A 13428-nucleotide genomic window follows, 5' to 3' on the forward strand; every position below is an offset into this window, starting at 1 on the left:
AGTATATCATTTTCTACACAGATTGAGATAAAGAGATAAGTAAAATCAAGGGGTATCGTAAAAAAGAAATGCAAGGTACACAGATATAAAACATACAGCATCACATGGTGCTAAAGTACTCTTTAAAAATCTTCTTAAATTTTTATTTTATTTACTTATTTTTGGCTGCACCGAGTCTTTGTTGCTTTTGCATAGGCTTTCTCTGGTTGCATGAAGCGGCAGCTACTCCCCGCTGCGGTGGCTTCTGCTGCAGAGCACAGGCGCTAGGTGCACAGGCTCCAGTAGTTGCAGCACACGGGCTGCAGAGCGTGGGCTCTGTTGCCGCACACGGGCTTAGCTGCTCTGCACCATGTGGGATCTTTCTGGACCAGGGATTGAACCTGTGTCCCCTGCACTGGCGGGCGGACTCCTATCCACTGCGCCACCAGGGAAATCTGAGGAGGTACTCTTAATTTACCAAAGCAAGCATTTTTGAGGTTTAAATTTTACTTCAAAGAATGAAATAGGCAAAGGAACTGTTAAAAGTCCCTTGAAAATAACTTATTAACAGAAAAATATATAAGTTCCCTGTGGACAGAGACTGTCTTATTCGCATCTGTGCCTCGGTAATATACAGATATTGGTGATGGTGAGGAATAGTGTTAGTTATTAATAATTGAATGGAATACTGTATCGTCACAGCAAGGTCCCAACTATTTAGCTTCATCTTGAACAAGTAAAACCTGCTCCGCACTGTCCATTTAAATGATAAACTATGCCAATTATGCATCCAGAGCCTCAGTTCCGAATCGGCCCGTCAGTGCCTACTCTGGGAAAATGCGCTGGGCCCTTTCGTTTTCCTCTGCGGGCTGGCACAGTGTTATGTTCTGCCGGCAGAGGGTGCTAAAGAGACACAGCAAGAGGAAGAGGCTCTTTCCAGGCTCCAGGGTGCTCTTGCCAGCAAGTTCCCACAGCACAGCAGCGTTTCCTTGTTCAAATCACCCTGTAGTTTCTTCTGCCTGACTGGACCCTGACTGATACAAAATCTGCACAGTGAGTGAGGTTTGAACTCAAATGGCCACACGTCCAGTGGACCTGATGAGCAGAAAGTAGCAAGTACTTAAAATGTCTCAAAAAAACATGCAAACTAGAGCCTGGCAGATAATCCCTGTAAGAATGGGCAGCCCATGACCTCAGGGAAGTGATTTAAGAGTTTCAGTGATCTGAGCCTGTCAAGCCATCCACTCCAAGATGAAAGATAAGCTGCTGCACATCAAACAACCCATCATGAAAAAAGGCAAAACACTTGTCCATCTTTGTAGATTTTCAAGGTAACATACACCACATTTGAGACTGCTACTGTGACATTCATTTAGAGTCACTCACAAGGCTGCCAGTTTCAAGAGGAACCAAGCAAAACTTAGGCTCTGCAGCAAGCCCAGCCCGAGCCAGGAGACTTGATGATACCTGAAGTGTCCCTGGCGAGTTGTGGATGCTGTACACACCCTCTGAGCAAGTACCGACAGGAGCAGCACAGCACAGACTTCTAGGATTTGGGAGCAAACCTATGCCCTCTTCTGGGGATAACTATTTGCCTTTGGAGAAATCATTCTGGCTTGCTCTTGACCCTTGGGAGAAAGCAAACACCTTAACACGGACAATGGGTAAGATGTGGCCTGAGCGTCCCGTCAGGCGTTGTCTGACCGACCTAGGCACCAGACTGGACATGCACACAGCCACCTATCATCAGATGAAAGTGGCCCATAAGACACCTATATACTGGCGTAAGGAGACACACAAAGCACGCTAGAATACAGAGCCCAGAAATAAAACCTGGACGTATGGTCACATGGTTTTTGAAAACAATGCCGAGGCCATTCAATGGGGAAAGGACAGTCTTTTCAACAAATGGTATTGGGGAAAACTGGATATCCACATGCAGAAAAGTTAAGTTGAACCATACCTACACCAAATAAAATATAACTCAAATTGGGTAGAAGACCTAAACATAAGAGCTTAAGTTCTGAAATTCTCAGAAGAAAACAGGAGCAAATCTTCACAATTTTGGATTTCACAAGATATGACACCAAAAACAGAAGTTATCACAGACTAGATGAATTGGGCTTCGTTAAAATTAAAACATTTGTGCATCAAGGGACACATCAAGCAAAGTAGGGGGGGAGCTACCCACAGAACTGAAGAAGATATCTGCAAATCATTTATCTAACAAGGGTCAAGGATGCAGAATGTTTAAGGAACTTTTACAACTCAACAACAAAAAGACAACTCAATTTTAAAATGGGCAAAGGACTTGAGTAAACATTTCTCCAAAGACAATGCAGAAGACAGCGCCAAGCACAGGGAGATACTCATCACCACGGGCCACAAGGGAAATGCAAGTCAAAACCACAACAAGACTCCGCGTCAGACGTGGCTGCACCAGGGGAAGATGTCTAATGTTTTTAAAAAAGGAAAAATACATGCTGAAAAGTCAGTGAAAATGTTGAGAAATAGGCACATTTCTGGTGGGAATGTAAATGCTAAGACACCGTGGAAAACGCTCCAGTGGTTTCTCAGTAAATTAAATATCATCACATGATGCTGCAGTTCCACTCCTGGGCGTATATCCCAAAGACGGGAAAAGAGATGCCCAAACAAAGCCTTGGACACAAATGTCCCCCCAGCAGCACTATTCACAACAGCAAAAATGGGAAAACAACACCAACGCCCAACAGCAGATGCATGGATTAACAAGATGTAGGATTATCCATACAATGGAGTATTTTCAGCCACAGAAAGAGATGACGCTCTGATCCATGCTACAATGAGGACCAACCTTGAAAACATTATGCTAAGTAAAATTTGCCATATGCATAAGGACAAATGTTGTATGATCCACTTATGTGAGGTACTTACAGCAGTCAAATTCACAGAGACCGAAGATAAAACAGAAGCTACCAGGCACTGAGGAAGAGGTATATGAGGAGTTACTGTTTAATTTTGTTTGCGAAGATGAAAACATTTTGGAAATGGATAATGGTGATGGGTGCATAACACTGTAAATGCCACTGAATTGTAACCCTTAACATTATTGTAACCATTAACATTATTAAAATGGCAAAAAGTTTATGCTTACCATAATAAAAAAAAATCCCCCAAAACACAAACAACTAAGTCTGTAATGTGGCACTGCTCCCCCAGGGAGGATCAGCCAGCCATCTGGTAGCAGACGATTTGTTTAGGACCTTTCTGGACCTCTTCCTTCACTGAGGGGGCAAAGACTCACCTTCAATGGAACAAACACATTCTGAATATAAAGCTGTCTTCTCTACCTCTGTTAGGCACCAAAACCCATGTACTCACAGAATCTCACAGAAGGCCTTATCCACTGTCTGGGTTCTGGCATGCCCCACAGCATTGCATCTGATCAAGGAACTCATTTTACAGCCAAGAAAGTACAGCAATGGGTTCATACCCACATGCCCCCTCACAGAAAGTTGACTGATCTTAACTGAAAAGTGGAATGGCTTATTGAAGACTCAGTTATAGCATTAGCTGAGAGATAATATCCTGAACTGAAGAAGTTCTGTCTTGCAAGATGCAATATATGCTTTGAATCAAAACTATTATGCAGTGCTGTTCCCTAAAGAGAGAAGACTTGGTCCCAGAATCAGGGGTGGAAGTAGGGCTGGCTGCTCTCTCTATTAAATCTAAAAACCCACTTGCAGAACTTTTGTTTCCCATCCTGCCAACTTCGGGCCCTGCTGATTTGGGAGGAATGCTTGCACTGGTTCCACAGAATTAGAAGGTAAGACAGCCCCCTAGACAGTGTATTAGAAAGCAGAGACATCACTTTGCTGACAAAGGTCCATCTAGTCAAGGCTATGGTTTTTCCTGTGGTCATGTATGGATGTGAGAGTTGGACTATAAAGAAGGCTGAGCACTGAAGAATTGATGCTTTCCAACTGTGGTGTTAGAGAAGACTCTTGAGAGTCCCTTGGACTGCAAGGAGATCAAACCAGTCAATCCTAAAGGAAATCAACCCTGAATATTCATTGGAAGGACTGATGCGGAAGCTCCAATGCTTTGGCCACCTGATGCAAAGAGCTGACTCATTGGAAAAGACTCTGATGCTGGCAAAGACTGAAGACAAAAGGAGAAAGGGCGGCAGAGGATGAGATGGCTAGATAGCATCACCAACTCAATGGACATGAATTTGAACAAATTCCAGGAGACAGTGAAGGACAGAGGAGCCTGGTGTGCTACAGTCCATGGGGTCGCAAAGAGTTGGACACAACTTAGCAACTGAACAACAACATCACTGAGCCAACAAGGCAAAAAAGGAGTTCCTCTCTGGACTAGAATACCTGACCCTGAGCACCAAGAGAAAGCTGGGCTGCTGCTGCACACTGGGGGCAAGAAGGACTGTGTCTGGAATCTGGAAGATTCTGAGGTACTTCTTGGTATTTCCATACCCAATAATAAAGGTCAAGGGGAAACCACAGCATACAAACAGCAAAAGAAAAATGCCTGAGCACTCAGACTCTTTGGCAATGAAGGTTTGGGTCACTCTGTCAGATAAAAAACCCCAACACCGGAAGACAAGGAAAATATGGCATGAATCATAAAATGAAACCACAGATACCAAACACAGCCCTGTGACCATTACAGAAACAAAGACCATACATTTTCTCTCTGCTTCTTATAAGCATGGGTTTATTTGTATATGCTAACCATTTTCTTCTCTCTCCCATGACTGTTTTTAATTTTTATTTCATATTGGAGTATAATTGATTTACAATGTCATGCTAGTTTCAGGGGTACAGCAAAGTGATTTCAGTTATCTTTTTCAGACTCTTTTCCCATATAGGTTATTACAGAATATCAAGGAGTCTATTGTGCTTTACAGTAAGTCCTTACTAGATTATCTACTTTTTCACATTTATTAATTTATTTATTTTTCTGTGCCAGGTCTTAGTTGCATGCTGAGGCTCGATCCTGCCTTTGCATATGCCAAGCCTCCTTTCTCAGAGGAGCTCCGCCTGCATGCAGCATGTGGGACCTAGTTCCCTGATCAGGAATCGAACCCAGGTCTCCTGCATTGGGAGCATGGTGTCAGCCTCTGGACCACCAGGGAACGCCCAGATTATACACACCGTAGTGTGTATATATTGCTGCAAATGGCATCACTTCATTCTTTTTATGGCTGAGTAATATCCCATTGTGCATATGTACCATATCTTCTCTATCCATTCATCTGTCTAAGGACATTTAGGGTGCTTCCATGTCTTAGCTACAGTAAGCAGTGCTGCAATGAATACTGGGGCACATGTATCTTTTGAATTATGGTTTTCTCTGGATTTGGAGAAGGAAATGGCAACCCACTCCAGTGTTCTTGCTTGGAGAATCCCAGGGATGGGGGAGCCTGGTGGGCTGCTGTCTATGGGGTTGCACAGAGTCGGACACGACTGAGCGACTTCATTTTCACTTTTCTCTGGATACATGCCCAGGAGTGGGATTGCTGGATCATACGGTAGCTCTGTTTTAGTTTTTTAAGGAACCTCATTATTATTTTATACATAGGTTGTTGGAAGTTAAATTTTACAGTTTAGCCTACAGGTAACAATATTCTCAATATGCCAGCATAACAATATGCCAAAATAACTCAATATGTCAGCAAATTTGGAAAACTCAGCAGTGGCCACAGGACTGGAAAAGGTCAGCCTTCACTACAATCCCAAAGAAAGGCAATGCCAAAAAATGTTCCAACTACTGCACAATTGCACTCATCTCACTCGCTAGCAAAGTAATGCTCAAAATTCTCCAAGCGAGGCTTCAACAGTACATGAACCGAGAACTTCCAGATGTTTAAGCTGGATTTAGAAAAGGCAGAGGAACCAGAGATCAAACTGCCAACAGCCACTGGATCATCGAAAAAGCAAGAGAGTTCCAGAAAAACATCTACTTCTGCTTTATTGACTAAAGTAAAGCCTTTGAGTGTGTGGATCACAACAAACTGCACAAAATTCTTAGAGATGGGAATACCAGACACCTGACCTGCCTCCTGAGAAATCTGTATGCAGGTCAAGAAGCAACAGTTAGAACCAGACATGGAACAACGGACTGGTTCCAAATTGGGAAAGGAGTACGTCAAGGCTGTATATCGTCATCCTGCTTATTTCACTGTATATGCAGAGTACGTTATGAGAAATGCCAGGCTGGATGAAGCACAAGCTGGAATCAAGATTGCTGGGAGAAATATCAACCTCAGATATGCAGATGACACCACCCTTATGGCAGAAAGCAAAGAGGAACTGAAGAGCCTCTTGATGCAAGTGACAGAGGAGAGTGAAAAGCTGGCTTAAAACTCAACATTTAAAAAACGAAGATCACAGCATCCGGTCCCGTCACTTTATCCCATCACTTCATGGCAAAGAGATGGGGAAACAATGGAAACAGTGACAGACTTTATTTTCTTGGGCTCCAAAATCACTGCAGATGGTGACTGCAGCCATGAAATTAAAAGGCGCTTGCTCCTTGGAAGATAAACTATGACCAACCTAGACATATTAAAAAGCAGGGACACTACTCTGCCAACAAAGGTCCATCTAGTCAAAGCTATGGTTTTTCCAGTGGTCATGTATGGATGTGAGAGCTGGACCATAAAGAAGGCTGAGTGCTAAAGAATTGATGCTTTTGAACTGTGGTGTTGGAGAAGACTCTTGAGAGTCCCTTGGACTGCAAGGAGATCCAACCAGTCCATCCTAAAGGAAATCAGTCCTGAACATTCATTGGAAGAACTGATGCTGAAGCTCCAATACTGTGGCCACCTGATGTGAAGAACTGACTCATTTGAAAAGACCCTGATGTTGGGAAAGATTGAAAGCAGGAGGAGAAGGGGACAACAGAGGATGAGATGGTTGGATGGCATCACCTACTCGATAGACATGAGTTTGAGCAAGCTCCGGGAGTTGGTGTTGGACAGGGAGGCCTGGCGTACTTCAGTCCATGGGATCACAAACAGCTGGACATGACTGAGCGACTGAACTGAACAGAATATTCAGTGGGACAGTGACTGAAGATATCTACAGCAATAGATATAACAACCATTGGGACTGTAAGTTTCTTCACTTGGGGAAAAAGATAAGAACTTGTAAGAGACACAGCTATGTCTTTTGTCTCTTTTTTTGGCCGTGCCTCGCAACTTGTGGAATCTTAGTTACCCAATCAGAAATTGAACCTGGGCCCTTGGCAGTGAAAATGAGAAGTCCTAACCACTGGACCACCAGGGAACTCCCTGGATAGCTATGTCTTATTAGGTAAAAACAGAATTGTTTTCAGGAATTTGAATGTGAGTAGAAGGGTATGGAGAAGGCAATGGCACCCCACTCCAGCACTCTTGTCTGGAAAATCCCATGGATGGAGGAGCCTGGTAGGCTGCAGTCCATGGGGTCACTAAGAGTCGGACACAACTGAGTGACTTCACTTTCACTTTTCACTTTCATGCATTGAAGGAGGAAATGGCAACCCACTCCAGTGTTCTTGCCTGGAGAATCCCAGGGATGCGGGAGCCTGGTGGGCTGCTGTCTGTGGGGTTGCGCAGAGTCGGACACAACTGAAGCAACTTAGCAGAAGGGTATATATGGAAGCTGAGTAACCAAAGGAATGGAATGTGACATTTATCAATTTATTGCCACTCAAATCCTCTCCAAATCCACCCTTCCCTTCTCTGCTCTGAGAAAATGAAGTCCTTTAAATATTTTTCCTTTACCAGATGGAACAATTGTGTTTCATCTGTAAACTGCACTTTTTTTTTCTGGATTTACAATGTTGTGTTACAATATTGTGTTAATTCTCATTGTACAGCAAAGTGATTCAGACTACAGATACACATATAATAAAATTCTTTTTCATATTCTTCTCCATTATTTGGGCTTCCCAGATGGTGCTAGTGGTAAAGAACCTGCCTGCCAATGCAAGAAGAGATGTAAGACACATGGGTTCGATCCCTGGGTCAGGAAGATCCCCTGGAGGAAGGCACGGCATCCCACTCCAGTACTCTTGCCTGGGAAATCCCATGGCCAGAGGAGCCTGGCGGGCTACAGTCCATGGGGTTGCAAAGAGTTGGACACGACTGAAGTGACTTAGCACACAAGCATACACATGATTTATAACAGGATATTGAATATAGTTCATGTGCAATACAATAGGACCTTGTTATCTGTTTTATACAGAGCAGTTTGTATCTGCTAATCCCAAACTCCTAATTTATCCCCTTCCCCTTTCCCCTTGGAGAAGGCAATGGCACCCCACTCCAGTACTCTTGCCTGGAAAATCCCATGGACGGAGGAGCCTGGTAGGCTGCAGTCCATGGGGTCGCTAAGAGTCGGACATGACTGAGCGACTTCACTTTCACTTTTCACTTTCCTGCACTGGAGAAGGAAATGGCAACACACTCCACTGTTCTTGCCTGGAGAATCGCAGGGACGGTGGGGCCTGGTGGGCTGCCGTTTATGGGGTCGCACAGAGTCAGACACGACTGAAGTGACTTAGCAGCAGCAGCCTTTCCCCTTTAGTAATTGTAAGTTTGTCTGTTGAATAAATTCATTGGTAGCATATTTTAGATTCCACATATACGTGATATCATATTTGTCTTTCTGACTTACTTCGCTTAGTATGATAACCTCTAGGTCCCCCTATGTTGTGGCAAATAGCATTATTTCATTCTTTTTATGGCTGAATAATATTTCACTATGTATATGTACTCCCTATCTCCTTTACCCATTCCTCTGCTGATGGACATGTAGGTTGTTTGCATGTTTTGGCTCCTGTAAACAGTGCTGCTGTGAACACTGGGTAAGTGTCAGAAGGTACTATTAATTAGTTTTCCTGGTTCTGGAAGCTCTCACAGCAGGCTCCTGTAGTCCATGTGGCTCTACAGGCAGCTGGCTCCCACAGCTGAGAGGTTTCTCGAGTACTGGACTCCTGCAGAGCAAGCGGCTGCTTCTCCAGGGCTAGGCTCCTGGGGCACAGGCGACTACTCTGGCAACCAGCTCCTGCCATGCATGGTGGTCAACAGCACACACAGGCCAGAGAGCTCCCCTGGCACAGCCGTGCCCTCAAATGAGTAACTGAGTCCTTGGGTGTTCCCCCTACCCTAGGGCTGAAACAGGACTCTCCTTTATCTTATATTCCAGCAGAGTTTTCTCTGCTTCTTACTAGCCCAAAGCCTTCATTTCTCCAATTCCCTGTTATAATAATTTTTATATTAAAACTTCTTTGTTGAAATTACTGAGTGATTTCTGTCTATTGATCATAGACTCTGACTGATTCATGGACCATGTTCAGTTGGGATTTGCTGGCCACTGACATTCCAGTGAGCAGGAGCTGTCCAGAAACTTTATATCTGCAAAGGTAAGGTTTGTCACTCACCTCTTTAATTTCCTTTAGAAGTTCAAGAGCACAGCTGAAGTCTGGCGGAGTAGCTGATAGTCGCTCTTTCAGATGATCCCAAAAGGCATCGTGCATGGTCTCTCTGATCCTGCCTTCCAGACTGTAAGAGGGTTAAATGAAGAAAATTATTTTCTCCACTCAAAAACTGCCATAAGGTCACTATCTACTAAGACCCAAACGATATTTGATTTAAAAAAAGAGTATACAGACAAGGGAAGGTAAGTATGGAGGGCAGCAGAGCTGAACTAGCTGGGGTTTTAGACTTGGATACTAAGGGCACCGGCACAACCTCTCAGAAGGGCTCCTCACGGTCTGGTGCAGCCACTCTCTGCAGTAAGAAGAACCCTGAACAGAGGTCAGGCTGAACGTTAACACTGATTCTGCATTTAGTGCAGAAAAGATGTGACTTAGTTTCCCTTTACGTACACATACAGCAAAGAACTAAGTGATCTTTCATTTTCTTATAGACTTAAATCTAGAAAAGGATTTTCCTTCTTTGACAACATCTATCTATTGCCGGGAGAAATATCAATAACCTCAGATATGCAGATGACACCACCCTTATGGCAGAAAGTGAAGAGGAACTAAAAAGCCTCTTGATGAGAGTGAAAGAGGAGAGTGAAAAAGTTGGCTTAAAGCTCAACATTCAGAAGACTAAGATCATGGCATCTAGTCCCATCACTTCATGGGAAATAGATGGGGAAGCAGTGGAAACAGTGTCAGACTTTATTTTGGGGGGTTCCAAAATCACTGCAGATTGTGATTGCAGCCATGAAATTAAAAGACGCTTACTCCTTGGAAGGAAAGTTATGACCAACCTAGACAGCATTTTAAAAAGCAGAGACATTACTCTTGCCAACAAAGGTCCGTGTAGTCAAGGCTATGGTTTTTCCAGTGGTCATGTATGGATGTGAGAGTTGGACTGTGAAGAAAGCTGAGCACCGAAGAATTGATGGTTTTGAACTGTGGTGTTGGAGAACTCTTGAGAGTCCCTTGGACTGCAAGGAGATCCAACCCTGGGCGTTCATTGGAAGGACTGATGCTGAAGCTGAAACTCCAGTACTTTGGCCACCTCATGCGAAGAGTTGACTCATTGGAAAGGGCTCTGATGCTGGGAGGGATTGGGGGCAGGAGGAGAAGGGAACGGCAGAGGATGAGATGGCTGGATGGCATCACCGACTCGATGGACATGAGTTTGGGTAAACTCCGGGAGTTGGTGACGGACAGGGAGGCCTGGCATGCTGTGGTTCATGGGGTCGAAGAGAGTTGGACACGACTGAGCGACTGAACTGAACTGAACTATCTACAGATACTTCCAAATCAGCACATCTAAAACTGAATTCACTATCTTTCCCATACAAACCTGTTCCTCCTGTATTCCTAATCTCAATGGCACTACCATGTAACCAGTCATGGAAGCCAGAATATTGGTCTTTTTTCCCCTTCCAGAAAAGAGCAGCAGCAAAGGCAATTCAGTTAAAAAGGATAATCTTTTCAACAAACAGTGCTAGAACAACTGGACATCCACATGGGAGAAAATGAACCTAGACACAGACTTTTAATCACTACCTTCCACAAATAAGAGCGTAGACCTCAATGCAAAAAACAAACTCTAAAACTTCTAGAACAGAAGAAATCTATGTGACCTTGGGTTTGGCAATGACCTTTTAGATATACCAAAAACAAGATCCATGGAAGAAAAAAACTGGTAAATTGGACTTCTTTAAAATTAAAAACTGCTCTGTGAAAGTCACTGTTAAGAGAAGGAAAAGACAAGCTCCAATCTTTGCAAAGCACATATCTGATAAAGAACTAGTATCCAAAACATACAAAGAACTCTTAAAATTCAAGAATAAGAAAATAACCCAATTTTATTTTTTTCAAGTTAATCTACTGGAGTATAGGCGGTTTATAACATTGTGTTAGTTTCTTTTTTACAGCAGTGAGTCAGTTATACATTTACATATATCCACTCTTTTTAAAAATTCTTTTCCCATGTAGGTCATTACAGAACAACCCAATTTTAAAACGGGAAAAGGTCTGAACAGACACCTCGCCAAAGTATATATAGAGATGGCAAACAAGCACATGCTGCACCTCGTGTCTCATTGCTGTTGTTCGGTCCCCAAGTTGTGTCTGATTGAGACCCCATGGACTGCAGCACGCCAGGCCTCCCTGTCCCTCACCATCTCTCAGAGTTTGCCCAAGTTCATGTCCATTGAATCAGTGATACCATTCGATCATCTCATCTTCTGTCACCTTCTTCTCATTCTGCCTTTGGTTTTTCCCAGCATCAGGGTCTCTTCTAGTGAGTCGGCTCTTCACATCAGGTGGCCAAAGTATTGGAGCTTCAGCATCAAGTCCTTCCAATGAGTATTCAGGGCTGATTTCCTTTAGGATTGACTGGTTTGATCTCCTTACTGTCCAAGGGACTCTCAAGAGTCTTCTCCAGTCCCTCACTTCAAATGAGTCAATTCTTCAATGCTCTGCCTTCTTTATGGTCCAACTCTCACATCCATACATGACTACTGGAAGGACCAAAACCTTGACTATACAAACCTTTGTAGGCAAATGATGTCTTTGCTTTTTAATACACTGTCTAGGTTTGTCATAGCTTTCCTGCCAAGAAGTAATCATCTTCTAATTTCATGGCTGAAGTCACCATTAGGGAATTGTATATTAAAGTAACAATGAGATACCACTGCACACCTATTAGAATGGCCAAAATCCAGAACACCGACAACACCAAATGCTGACCAGGGCAGGGAGCAACAGGAACCCTCACTCACTGCTCGTAGGAGTGCAGAGTGGAAGACCATCACTCTGGAGGATGGTTCCACAGTTTCTTACAAAACGAAACATTCTCTTTCATACAGTCCAACCACTGTGCTCCCTGGGACCTACTCAAAGGAGTTGAAAGCTTATATCCACACAAAAACCTAAACGTGGACATTTATAGTAGCTTTATTTTTTTGCCAAAGCTTGGAAGCAACCAAGATGTCATTCTGTACGTGATGGATAAATAAACTGTGGCATATCCAGACAATGGAGTATTTGTTTTTATTTAGTTGCTAAGTAGAGTCTGACTCTCTTGTGGCCCCATGGACTGTAGCCTGCCATGCTCCTCTGTCTATGGGCTTTCCCAGGCAAGAATACTGGAGTGGGTTGCCATTTCCTTCTCCAGGGGATTTTCCTGACCCAGGGATCAAACCCGCATCTCCTGCATAGGCAGGAGGATTCTTCCACCAGGGAAGCCAATAGAATATTATTCAACACTAAAAAGAAATGCACTATCAAGCCCTCAAAAGACATGGAGGAAACTTAAATTTTTTTTTTTTGGCCATACCATGTAGGATCTTAGTTCCCCAATCAAGGATCAAACCCATGCCCCCTGCACTGGAAGCACAGAGCCTTAACAGCTGGGCCACCAGGGAAGTTCTTTAAATGTATATTGCTAGTTGAAACAATACAATCTGTCTTTTTTTTTTTTTTTTGAAAGAATACAATCTGAAAAGGCTACATACTGTATGACTCCAACTGTATGAAATTCAGAAAACCTACAGAGATTGTGAAAAGATCAGTGTTTGCAAAAGTTTCAGGGGGAGGGAGGGAAGGATGAATAGATAGAACATAGGGAATTTTAGGGCAGTGAAATTACTCTGTATGATATGGAAATGATGAATACAGAAATGGTGAATAAATGTCATTATACATTTTCCAAAACCCATAGAATATACGTCACAGAAAGTGAATACCCCTGTAAACTTGAGTTAATAATAATGTATTAATACTGGATCATAAATTATAACAAATAAACCACACTAATACAAGATGTAAACAGAGGAAACTGTATGTAGGAGAAAGGAGGGAATGTGAGAGCTATTTTCAATAAAATTAAACTATGCTAAAAATTGTCTATTACTTTTTTAAAGGAATTCACTTTCCTATGAATGCTTATTTAAATGACTTCTCTGACCAATACACTTAGGCTAATAA

At 43.1% G+C, this 13428-nt stretch overlaps 1 protein-coding gene across 3 annotated transcripts in view; it reads right to left on the reverse strand.

Annotated features, from left to right (window-relative positions):
• Positions 1-13428, reverse strand: part of TCP11 (t-complex 11) — a 32266-nt gene that overhangs the window by 8692 nt on the left and 10146 nt on the right. For all 3 annotated transcript variants that reach the window (XM_086371296.1, XM_086371295.1, XM_086371297.1), the window contains one exon: positions 9412-9532. In XM_086371296.1, coding sequence (XP_086227422.1) covers positions 9412-9532 — 121 coding nt within the window. The remainder of the gene's footprint in view (positions 1-9411; positions 9533-13428) is intronic.

Source organism: Bos grunniens, chromosome 23 (genome assembly GCF_055505025.1).
Source record: "Bos grunniens cultivar Pamir isolate PY7600 chromosome 23, Bosgru_T2T1.0, whole genome shotgun sequence".
Classification (NCBI taxonomy): Eukaryota; Metazoa; Chordata; class Mammalia; order Artiodactyla; family Bovidae; genus Bos; species Bos grunniens.